We start from the raw sequence: 11,278 nt of genomic DNA, 5'->3' as shown, positions 1-11,278 counted from the left end.
TGGGCCCAAGACAGTAAGCGGGAAAGCCCTGTGGCCTCGCCCGGATGGACCGCATGTCAGTCGTGGGTCTGGTAGAATTGAGGCTGGTGGAGCAAAGACTAAAGAGAAAAGAAGGGCTTCTTTGGCAAGCGACTTGTTTGACCTAATGCGGTACAAGCGGTTCAGCAAAGTCTAGCACTAGTCCAGATAATGGCGAGTCCTTGCAGTGATAAGAGCGTTTTATTTGAGCTTACAAGTTACAGCAGTCCAAATGCGCCTGAACCGCCTGGGCTTCTATGAGTGCACATCGTGGCCATGGAATAACCGTAGGCGGCGTGGTGTCTCATCTGCCCAGAGAATTAGCCGAACTTTCACCAAGGTCTGTCTGGTGCACCGTGCAGGCTGGTGGGCAGTGGACCAGTGGTGGGCCAGTGGTGGTCCTGGTTTCTGGATCCAACCTAATCGGGTCGGCGGCCCCAAGATCAATCTATGATCTTCAGGGCCCCATGCAGCGGGCCGCCTTTTAGACTCTCCTGCTAGATACATTAAATCTACGAGAGACAGCTTCGAGAAGCCCTGCTGCTGGGCAATGACATGGCAATAAGGGTTCATCACACTTGCCTGATCTGGTCAAGCTGTTGCCCTAGATGCGACCAATTCAGCAAAGGTCGTCGTCCATGTCGTTGTACAGAGGCTTCAGCAACGCTAAGCAAGAATCGCTGCTGCCTGAGTACGACTCTACAACGAACTTCTGGAAGAACTTGAATCTGCGTCACAGATGGCTGGTGAAGATGTGATTGGCAGCCGTTGAAATTGAGCGTGCGGACCCGCCTTAAAAGTTGACAGTAATTCAACTTGACAAGAAATTGAATGGCCTTACTATTGTCTCCTTGGCATCATAGGATTCATAGCCATTGTAGACTAAGTTGTAGCTCGGCGGTAGCAGTTATGAGTATACATGTGACGTACACACCAGTGCATCAAATCAGCCAACCGTAGCATGTCGAAGTCGAATTCAGTCCTCCTGGCGCCGGGCCACGAATAGCTTCTTTGCATGTGATCCTCGAGCGCAAGCTTCTCACGATGAAGACAGCACACAGACACTCTGAGGACAGACCATGATTTGCGCATAGTCCAGTGCAGTTGCAATCTATTCGTCGGAGGTGCCGGCCAGATGTGGCTGGTGAGACAGAGTCAGCCCCCGCGGCGAGGCAGCGTCCTTTGGCCAGAGCTTGTGACTGACTATCAAGTGTGCGTGTTGACAAATGCGGCCGTTTCAGCAGATCATCATGTAAGCCTAGATCAACTGCTTCGAAGAGGAAGATCGGTACAACTGCCAGGTGAACGTTTGAGATCGTGACTTTGAGAAACACGATACGAGACGATGGAGACAGGACGATCTAGATCTCGTAGAGACTGTTCTAGCGACCGCTTGTGCCTTTGACGTGATCTTTGGAACAGTCGCAGGACAAATCAGAGGTATCCACCTCCACAACGCCAGTGAGCAGAGTCGTCTTTCGCCGTGCTCGTTTGGCCTGATTGTCCGGGATGGTGAGACGCAGCTTGCCGTTGCGCATCACCTGAGGACCTGGACTGCCTGTGTTGTTCGAGACTTGAAGATGTATGATCTTTTGGTGAACGCTTTGAGCAAGTCGGTGAATTCTTCAACAGATGACCTAAAGCCGTTTGCATACGCGCTTTGGGACTTGCAGAGCGACGACAACGAAAATGACCGGATCCTCTCTGTTCCAACGGAGCTGAAGATCTCGACCCGTCACGCCGCAAGACTCTCTCCCCGCCCAAATCAACATTTGCAATGTCGCGTCCAGACTCAGATGGCCGCCTTTGCTTCCTGAGAGATAGGTTGGCCGCGGTCTCAGAGGGACCTGGAGTAGATTTTGGCTGACCTATCATGTCTTTCAATGGGTGATTCTTCATGTTGAGTCGTTCATCACGCTCACGCTTTGCCAGCATGGCGTTGTGACCTCGTACATCCCTGACAGTATTCTGCAAGAATCGCGTATTGACCCTTGTAGAAGAGGGTCGTTCCACTTTAGCAGGAGTCAGGTAGGCAGAGATCCCGTGACGGTTGTACTTTGCTCGCAAGTTTGCGGCATCTTGAGCTAGGAGTGCTGCAATGTCGCCGTCTTCAAGCAGCAGTGGGTACTCTTCAGCTTGTCTGTCTGGCATAGTCAGCTACCATGTAGACGGAGAGAGTAGACGAGGAGTAGCAGATAGCAGATAGCAGACAGCAGATAGCAGACAGATGGTTTATGTTGGTCTGGTTGAGGTTGCGTGAACTGATTTTGTGACTGGGGCAGCACCTTCAGCACACGTGACCCAGCTGCCAAAATCAAAATTGAGAAACGACACAAAAGCAGCGACGACGGGACAAGGGACACGAGGCACAAGACAGGCGCCTAGGGAGCTCCATTCGCACGGCAAGACGCGTCCATTGCTGTACAACTTCATCGCATAGAAGCTGCTTTTTTCTCCGCTGTAGGGCCCGATACATTGCCCGCTCAGTCTTGTTTTGTTGACACGACCACGCGCCAAGCATTATCCGAACATCATCTATTGGGTCACGGCTCGGAACTCTCTACAGCCATGCTCTCAAGCAATGCGCAACATGTGAACACAATTACAGGGGCATCTCCTGATCAAGAGACGCATTATCGCTTCCCGACGGCCCGCTTACGGACGACACTTCAAGATTCAACGAGAGAACCGCTCGTTCTCGTTGCCTGTGGTTCCTTTTCGCCCATCACACACCTTCATTTACGCATGTTTGAGCTAGCGGCAGATTATGCGCGGCATTCGACCAATTTCGAGCTCATGGGCGGATACTTCTCACCCGTCTCGGATGCGTACAAAAAGGAAGGCCTTGCACCTGCAAAACATCGCTTGAATATGGTGAAACTCGCCTGTGAAGAGACAAGCGATCGCTGGGATGTAGATCCATGGGAGGCCACAAAAGCGGCATATACACCGACAGCGCTTGTGCTGGACCATTTTGATTATGAGATAAATACACGCATGGGCGGCGTGGAGGTGCGTCAGGGAGAGAGAGATCCAGAGACGGGCATGCCTGTTAAGCGGAGAGTAAAAATCATGTTGCTTGCTGGATCCGATCTGCTCAAGACCATGTCTGACGAAGGTGTTTGGGACGCAAACGACCTGAACCACATTCTTGGCAACTACGGTGCCTTCATCGTCGAGCGTATGGGAGCTGATATCAAAAAGGCAACGAGCGCGTTGTCTGCCTGGAGCAACAACATCCATCAAGTCGAGCAGACGGTGCTCAATGATGTATCGAGTACAAAAGTAAGGCTGCTGCTTCGCAAGGAATACAGTGTTCGCTACCTGTTGCCAGAAAGTGTGGTGGATTACATTGAAGAGAATGGACTCTACTCACGTCCATTCCACCGGCAAGGTAGTACGTCTGTGGCGACTGGCGAGGAGCACGCGAAACCGAATTGGGAGAAGCTCCTCACGCAAATATCAAAATGAAGAAGCATAGCCTGATCTCGTCATTCACGATTTGCTACTTAATGCTTCCCCAGATGCACAGATGGCCAAATTACTCAACATTCAATCATGGTCTTCGTCAACAGCGGACCTCAGGCCAGCTCAAGCATGACGATATGTCGCTGCTTCATTCAGGATCCTGTATCGCATCCACTCACTATTATTGACGCCAAAGTCGATTCCCATTTGAACGCGCCACCAGTGACGCGACTCATGCCCACCGACAACCGCTTCACCAAGCGCTTCTTCAATATCCATGATGCGATACTCAATCATGAGACCACACCTGCTCCACCAATCCAGCACGGCCACTCGATTGAAGCGCGTTGCATAGTCCAAACAGCTAGCATCATAGAATAGCTGTAGCTCTGAATTGAGCCACCATTCAAGAACGTGCACATGGCCATTTTGTGAAGCATGACGCATGGCAAACTTGGAGTATCGGAAATTGAGACCTGACTGCTTCCACCATTCAAGAACAGCCACAGCGCCTTCATCGGATGCAAAGTCCAAGACACGACCGATTTTGAGAGGAAGGCCAGAGTTTTTCCACCAGTTGAGTGCGTCAAGTCTGCCAGAGGAAGACGCTGCATCCAAACAGCTTTCCGTATAATGTAGTTGATCTGGTTGCATGGTGTCTTTCCACCATTGTAATACTTTTGGACTGTTGTAGCGACTCGCAAGTAAGGGAATCTGTTCCGCTTGAAAAGTCGTGGGAACGTTACGCCAGATCCACTCCAGTATACCAATATACTCGAATCTTAGCACCACATCAATCACATGCCGCGGTATCTTCAAGCACGGCGCACGACGCGCCAGGACTTGTAGTTGCTTCAAATCATTATGCAAGACCGCCAAGTCCAAATCCGTAGCATGATCCCAGATTGCAGGCCGTCGAATGCCAATCTCAGAGACGAATAGAGCAGCGCCTAGTTCCCAGTCATTCGTATGACGTACCACAAGCGTCCATATCTCTGGTGGCAACCATAGGTTTTTCAATTTTTGTGGATCACAGACGTGTGTGGGTGTATGACGGGATGCGCCTTCACGAATACGTATCGCTGTGGTATTTGCCAATAGGGCAGAGGCTTCTTGTGCTCTTAACGAGTCGAGGCGCGCTGCTGCTGGAAAGGTGGCGAGGTCGTGGTCAGTGAGGCGATCCACGAGTTCAGAAGGGACACCTGCCGTGTCCAAGTCGCGAATGCCGAGAAGAAAGACAAGATCCGCGCGCGGTAATTTGCTGTACTGGGCTTTGTTAGTCAAAAGGGCTGCATGAAGAGCGCCGTACGATCTGCGAGAGTGTCTGCTTGGACATGGCGACGGAAGATGCGCCAAGTGGCAATTTCCGAGAAATATTGGGCGAGTAGCAACTTAGACAAGTCAATAAGCTAGGGCCTCTTCCTATTGTACTCTGTGGCCTTAAACAGAGCGCTACTGAATGTTGTCGCTCGAGCCGTCGCAAGTTGAGTCTTGTCGCGGTCGCTTTTGTCGCCGAATTTCAATTTTCACAATCATCCACCAGCTACACCTTCCTTCCTAGCTACTGTCTGCTGCTCAGGACTCTCTGCAATGTCTGTCGTCCTACCAGGAGCTGCTCTCGAAGCTACACAATCAAAATCTGCCCCTCGTAAGTTGGGGCCCGGTCTCCGCGCACTGCCAGACGGCCCAGTCATCGTCGTTAAGGCAGGCAAGTTACACACCACCAATAACGGTGTCCCCTTCGTCGCATCCAGTCAAAAACGCTATGTCCCAGCATCACAAGACAGTGTCATTGCGCAAGTCACGGCGCGTTTCGCAGAGGGTTATCGAGTCGATCTTGGTGGCGCATTGACCGGTTCTTTGGGTGCTCTAGCCTTTTTCAACGTCAATCGCAAGAACAAGCCAAATCTCGTGGTTGGATCGTTGGTCTATGCGCGTGTCGTGACGGGTGGCTCAGTCATGGAACCCGAGATTGAGTGTATGAATGCAGAGGGGAAAGCAGGTGGTTTCGGTGAACTCAAGGGTGGGTATCTCATGAAGGGCTTGTCCACAGGTTTATGCAGACGTCTACTTGCACCCAATAATGTCGTGCTTGAGATGCTCGGCGCGCAACTATCGTTTGAGCTGGCTGTTGGCCTCAACGGCAGAGTATGGGTGAATGCAGAAGACACAAAGACCATCTTGCTCGTGCGCGATTGTATTCTACAGACCGAGACCATGGTCGAGCACGAAACACGATCGCATATCAGAGCACTCCTCAGCACGCAATGAGTCGAAGCGACCGCTTATTCAAGCACAATCATGTCGCGTGTCAGGAGCCTTCGCCTGAGCTGTGGCACGGTGCGACGTGCAGATTATCAAGGTCACGACTGTCCGAGCGTACAACAGCCATGCAAGATATTCTCCAATGAACAACTAGACGAGGCAACGATAAGCTGCCACTCCGCAGAGCGCTCGGGCCTTTGTAAAAATCAAGCACGGGCCCTTAATTTCGTCGGCTCACTGGTGTTTTGGTATATGAGGCCGGTGTCTTCATCGGATTCGGTATCCCAAGAACGAAAAGTATGTCTCTTGTTGTGAGAAGACACAAGAATATGTCTCAGACGAGACCACTGACACTCCGCCTGCCACCTGTCAATTATCGCAGCATCCTGCGCACATTGCCAGCAACGGAGCCATGGCGACAGGAGCTAGACCTCGACAGGGAAGAACGCGACGCTCGTGGTGGGACTCAACTCATCAAGGAAATTCTTCGATGGCTGTTACTTGCTCAACGGCCACTGACCATGTCTGAGCTAAGGCATTTTGTTCAGTTCAGCTTCACCTCTGATGGTCTTCGCCTGCGACCTGGTGCAGTTGAAGACCTCGAGACGTTCCTCGTCACGCACTTTCCTGCAAGTGTTGACATTAGAATGTTGCCCATGTCCTTTGCTGTACCAGGCCCCTGTGGTCATGTCCGCTGGCAAACAAGCCTCCGACAAACTGCCATCTTGCGGACAGATGCTATTCGTGCCTATCTTGCCAATCTACCAGTCTCTCATTATCTGTACATGCAACCTCGAGACTCACATTATCGCATCACAGAGATATGTTTGAGATACATGGCACAAGTTCCTGGCGCACAAAATCTTGAAGAACAAGCAACGATGCAGCTTTGCGCAGATCAGCCATTGCTCAAATATATTCTGGATCATTGGTGTCGCCACGCCAGTCTCATTTCGTCCGAGGCGCTCATTCATACGCTCGCTGCCTCACCTATGCTGAAGCATGAACGGATTGTTGCGCGTGCAGGCAGGTTGCTTCCGTATGCGGCTCGATACGGCCATCTATTACTTGTTCAGAAGCTTCTGACTGTTGCCATGATTCATCCAGATACAAGAGAACTGGGCGAGCGCTCCCACACTGCATTATCGCTCGCGTCGTGCAATAATCACAAAGAGGTCGTCAAGCTCATACTGGCGCACCCACTTGCAACGCTTGACTTGCGTGTCCTTGGCGATTATACCGCGCTTCACCTGTCCATTATGTTTGAGAACTTTGGCATTGCAAGATTACTTCTTCGTCGAGGGGCGTCACAGACGTTGTCAGAAGAGCACGGCTGGGCTGCTGCGAATCTCTTGCTGCGAACGACGGGTGCACGGAAGGTGACACATGGTCTGGGTTGTCAACAAACTGCTGGTGCAGGGCCTCGTTCCTTTGAGTCGTATCAAAATGAGCTCAAATATACGGTGGATGTATTGCTTGCAACGAAACCGTATGATTCTGCATTGATTTTGACAGCGCAAGATATTGATACAGCGGATGAGAATGGGAATTCAGCTTTTGTTGAGCAGATGCTGCTCGAGCATCGTGGCAAGTTGCTGATTGAGTCGCCGCCGAAATCGCCAGCTGGGTCGGAAGATGGTCAGCGGAGTCCCAAATCGGAGGCCAAATCGAACGTGTGGTATGATGATGATGATGAGGAAGAGGAGGAGGACTGGAATCTCAAGAAGCCGGCGAGTTTCTGTACAATCAAGCGAAAGCCAGCCTGCTGTATTGTCATGTAAAGCGTAGTCAACATTCGTGACCCCTGCAGCTTCATTCTCAAAACACGGCGAATGTCAATTGACGACACTTTCTCTGTGCAACCAACTTGTCCAAGCTGCAATATGCCTGCTGTCTCGGCGCTCTCGCCAAAGTCATCGTCCTCTGTGCTGATGCAGCGATTTGCAAAGCTAGCCTCTTCTGCCGGCGGTGTTGATCGCATTCTCATGCTGGTCCAGTATTCGCTAACGCTTGTGTTGCCATCCCTCGTCAAACGCACATTGGACCCTAAAGCACTCGTCACAGGGCAAGCGCTGACTACGGCTCAGTTACTGCTCAGTGCAAAGAGGCTGCGTGATCTGTGCTCAGACTACCGTATCTTTGCTCGACTGGTTGGTTACCCTGCTATACACAGCTGGGGTATTGGCGTCTATAACAAGCCTGCTTCTGCTAGAACTGGACCTATCCCAAGTTGGATTGAGGATATACAGGTCCTTGTCAATCTTGCCTACCAGCCAATGGAGAATGCAGCGTACCTTTCACAGCACGGTATCCTGCCATTGTCGAAGCAGACGGAGAATAAGCTATGGACTTGGTCCTGCCGAATGTGGGCAGCCCATGTCTTTCTGGACTTGTACAAGCTCATGCTCGAGCGTCAATCCACACCTTCCCTACAGTCAAGTGCAAGAATCAAGACAAAGGAGCAGCAGCAGGCCCGAGTCCATTGGCTGAGGGAAGTCATCATCAACCTGGCCTATGCACCCTTGACGCTGCACTGGAGTGCATATCAGGGGATTGGACTGAGTGAGCGGCAGGTGGGTGCACTGGGCCTTGTTGCAGCAGTGGGCCAGATCAGTAAAGCATGGGAGCTGACCAAGTAGGCCTCCTCTGCTCAGTATTAAATATATCTATAGCGCAATGTGACTGCTTCTACGTCTGCGCCAAAGGAGAAACGACCAAGACTACTTCTTGTACACATACCAGCAATGACGGTCGAGCTGGACGATCTCCTGGAGAGGAGCAAGCTGCTCAACTCATCTCTTGATCGCATCTTGCACCCGGACCTCCCGAAACTGCAGTGGACACTGGATGAGCTGCGCAACAAATGTGCAAGTCTGGCAACGAATCAACGCGGCAATTACACAAAAGCGTAGGCTGCTTCATGGTCGCAAGCGTATGCTGACATACAGACACTATCTCCTTGCCGGCAGCGGTATCAATGCCGAGCACACAAGCCGAGCCATTAACTCCTTGCAAGTGGAAGACGTGCAAGAAGCCACTGCATCCGTCGAGACGGACATTGACGCGTACGTCCGTAACAGCCGTGAGCAGTCCATCATCAAGATCATTGAAGCACGAAAGCAGCAGGCCCAAGTGGATTTCCAGGCTTTTATGGATAAACACCTTGCAACGAGCTGGGAGACGCGAAAGAGACGGCTCATGCAGCAATTCAGCGGCGACAAGAATGCAGCTCAAGAAGAACCCGTCAAGGACAAGTCACTCGGTCGAAGTCAATTTGGCAAATCGGTCAATGCGCGTCGGCGTGCCTACCAGCTACAGTTTGACGATGTCGACACAGCAGGCCAGTCAATGGACGCCGGCGCTGGTGCTTGGGAGGCCAAGGAACAGACATTCGCACAAGCCATTAGCTCCCTCAATGAACATCGAATGCTGAAGCAACCGATTGCTGTCAGCACACTTATGAGCCAATTGGTCCGCACGCTTGGCGCAGATGTCAGGACACAGCAAATGGCAGATGCTTGGCAGGCACTCGCATACATTGTCGATGAAAAACGCTCTGAGCACGGTCGCGAGAGCGTCGGAAAGCTTCTCAAGCCACGGGAGTATGCACAGCAGTATGCCTTGAAGCCTACAACGGATAGTCAGCTCACCAGGCAATTGACAAAAGGTGCGCGAAGCTTTTTGGAGAGCCAGTTCTTTGCAATGGTGGAGCGCGAGATTGCTCGAAACCCACAAGAAGCACGACTAGGCGGCGTGCCATCCGTTGAGTCTAAAATCAAAGCTTATGCCAATATTCGCTTCGCCAAGAATGGCCAATGGGTACAGTCAAATGTTGAGATCGTCAACAGTACTCCAATCTGGGCAGTCCTTTTCTTCTTGCTCCGTGCAGGCTTTTTGGACGAAGCTGTGGCATTTGCTACAAAGAATGAGAGCTACATCTCGCGCCTCGAAAAGAACTTCGTGCTCTATCTCAAGGCTTATGCTGCAAATGAGGAACGGCGTCTGCCACGCCAGCTGCATGATCGACTGCATTCCGAATACAATCAAACAATCAAGTACGTTTCCGAAGCCTCAGACCCATACAAGCACGCGCTCTACAAGATCATCGGTCGCTGCGACCTTGCACGCCGTAGTCTACCCGAAGTCTTGCCAGTGACTGAAGATTGGATGTGGTTACAACTCGTGCTGTGCAGAGAAACAGACACGTCCGGACCCGCTTATGAGCAGTTCGGCTTACGCGACTTGCAAGCAACCCTCGTTCGTTTTGGTTCGCGACATTTCAATCCAAAGGGCAGCAATCCGCTCCTATATTTCCAGCTTTTGCTGCTATCTGGACAGTTCGAGCGTGCGGTGCATTACCTTGCTAGCCACAGCTGGACGGATGCCGTGCATTTTGCTGCAATTCTGGCATACTTCGGTCTCTTACGCGTGGCTACACCAGAAGCGGCCGCGGGCAACCTCTTATCGACACCAGACAATGCTGGTGAAGCGATTGATTTCACATCTATGGCTATTCTGTATGCTCGTGGTATTCAACATCGAGCATCCACGACCGCAGTGGAGTATCTTTGTCTGATCAGCCTGAGCAGTGATCTCCGGGATGGCAGTATTCTCCGTAAAGCCTGTCATGAAGCAACACGCGAGCTTGTTCTTGAGACACGCGACTTTGCCGTGCTGCTCGGTGATGTGCGTGTCGATGGGACACGCGCCCCTGGGTTTGTTGAGAAACGCAAAGCATTGCTGGCGTTGGATGATGATCGTGAGTATCTGCGTACCATCTCCGAACAAGCTGCAACGGCTGCTGCGATGGAAGGGAGGATTGCAGATGCCGTTTTGTTGTATCACTTGTCGGAACAGTATGATACCGTGGTGGCTATGATCTGCAAGACGCTTGGCGAAGCATTGCTTGACCCCAACTATGGTATGCAGGCTGCGCCGAGTGAAGGGCCTGGAATGCCGGTCCATGCTGAAGATCCTGCAGTGCTTGCAAGGAACATGAGTGCCCTGTACAATGGCAACGCAGCCATCAATGGCCAAATTTCTCAAAGAAGCAAGACAACAGTAGACTTGTTACTTCGAATGGTCTCCGTTCGTCAAGCATACGGACAAGGCAAGGTGGAGCAGTGCTTGGCACTCATTGCACAGCTTGGCATCATCCCAATGCAGGAAGCTTTGCCAATCGGCGCCATCAAAAAGCAAGCTCAAGATTTTTCAATGCTGGAAGAAAGTGTTGCGCGTAATGTGCCGTCGGTCTTGACGTTGAGCATTCGATGCTTGAAGCAAGTCTTGCATACCGTCCAACAAGGCGCATTCGGCGATGCGACGCGGCAAGCAAAGGCACGGCAGGTGAAGCAAAAGGCGAAGAATGTGGTTCTGTTTGCTGGCATGATTCGGTATTCTATCGAAAGCGAAGTCTTTGAGCACTTGATGGACGCTGAACTGCTCGTTTGATGTGGCAGTGCTCTGCGGTGTATCAATATGTAGGCTGATAGATGAAGACTACCATCTCATGTCATGTCGTTAGTCG

The 11,278-nt window shown here is 51.5% G+C and overlaps 8 protein-coding genes across 8 annotated transcripts; 5 read left to right on the top strand and 3 right to left on the bottom strand.

The window, feature by feature from the left end:
* Positions 1-164: 164 nt before the first annotated feature.
* BCR37DRAFT_253788 (uncharacterized protein) lies at positions 165-746 on the bottom strand. Its single transcript, XM_040866650.1, has one exon. It carries the CDS (start codon positions 589-591, stop codon positions 274-276), a length of 318 nt encoding a protein of 105 aa, XP_040726656.1. The 5' UTR covers positions 592-746; the 3' UTR covers positions 165-273.
* Positions 747-1,281: 535 nt separating this feature from the next.
* BCR37DRAFT_253790 (uncharacterized protein) lies at positions 1,282-2,284 on the bottom strand. Its single transcript, XM_040866651.1, has one exon. The coding sequence runs from the start codon at positions 2,167-2,169 to the stop codon at positions 1,453-1,455; it is 717 nt and encodes a 238-aa protein (XP_040726655.1). The 5' UTR covers positions 2,170-2,284; the 3' UTR covers positions 1,282-1,452.
* A 79-nt stretch (positions 2,285-2,363) lies between these two features.
* BCR37DRAFT_252861 (nicotinamide mononucleotide adenylyl transferase) lies at positions 2,364-3,549 on the top strand. The gene has a single exon (XM_040866647.1). The coding sequence runs from the start codon at positions 2,587-2,589 to the stop codon at positions 3,487-3,489; it is 903 nt and encodes a 300-aa protein (XP_040726654.1). The 5' UTR covers positions 2,364-2,586; the 3' UTR covers positions 3,490-3,549.
* Positions 3,550-4,998, bottom strand: BCR37DRAFT_252860 (uncharacterized protein). The gene is made up of 2 exons (XM_040866646.1): positions 4,796-4,998; positions 3,550-4,752 (listed from the first exon to the last, which is right to left on the bottom strand). Exons 1-2 carry the CDS (start codon positions 4,820-4,822, stop codon positions 3,610-3,612), a joined length of 1,170 nt encoding a protein of 389 aa, XP_040726653.1. The 5' UTR covers positions 4,823-4,998; the 3' UTR covers positions 3,550-3,609.
* A 78-nt stretch (positions 4,999-5,076) lies between these two features.
* Positions 5,077-5,745, top strand: BCR37DRAFT_338327 (exosome complex exonuclease RRP40; the record flags this gene model as incomplete). Its single annotated transcript, XM_040867296.1, has 1 exon — positions 5,077-5,745. A coding segment is annotated over one exon (669 nt), but the record flags the coding sequence as incomplete, so codon positions are not given.
* Positions 5,746-5,903: 158 nt separating this feature from the next.
* BCR37DRAFT_252858 (uncharacterized protein) lies at positions 5,904-7,572 on the top strand. The gene has a single exon (XM_040866645.1). It carries the CDS (start codon positions 6,051-6,053, stop codon positions 7,530-7,532), a length of 1,482 nt encoding a protein of 493 aa, XP_040726651.1. The 5' UTR covers positions 5,904-6,050; the 3' UTR covers positions 7,533-7,572.
* Positions 7,573-7,682: 110 nt separating this feature from the next.
* On the top strand, positions 7,683-8,390 carry BCR37DRAFT_345063 (uncharacterized protein; the record flags this gene model as incomplete). The annotated part of the gene is made up of 1 exon (XM_040867598.1): positions 7,683-8,390. The coding sequence occupies one exon, from the start codon at positions 7,683-7,685 to the stop codon at positions 8,388-8,390; it is 708 nt and encodes a 235-aa protein (XP_040726650.1).
* Positions 8,391-8,495: 105 nt separating this feature from the next.
* On the top strand, positions 8,496-11,202 carry BCR37DRAFT_391618 (Nup93/Nic96-domain-containing protein; the record flags this gene model as incomplete). The annotated part of the gene is made up of 2 exons (XM_040871030.1): positions 8,496-8,659; positions 8,700-11,202. The coding sequence occupies 2 exons, from the start codon at positions 8,496-8,498 to the stop codon at positions 11,200-11,202; spliced, it is 2,667 nt and encodes an 888-aa protein (XP_040726649.1).
* Positions 11,203-11,278: the final 76 nt, after the last annotated feature.

The sequence above is a fragment of the Protomyces lactucae-debilis genome (assembly GCF_002105105.1).
Source record: "Protomyces lactucae-debilis strain 12-1054 chromosome Unknown BCR37scaffold_5, whole genome shotgun sequence".
Classification (NCBI taxonomy): domain Eukaryota; kingdom Fungi; phylum Ascomycota; class Taphrinomycetes; order Taphrinales; family Protomycetaceae; genus Protomyces; species Protomyces lactucae-debilis.
This window is presented reverse-complemented; position numbering and strand designations above follow the sequence as displayed.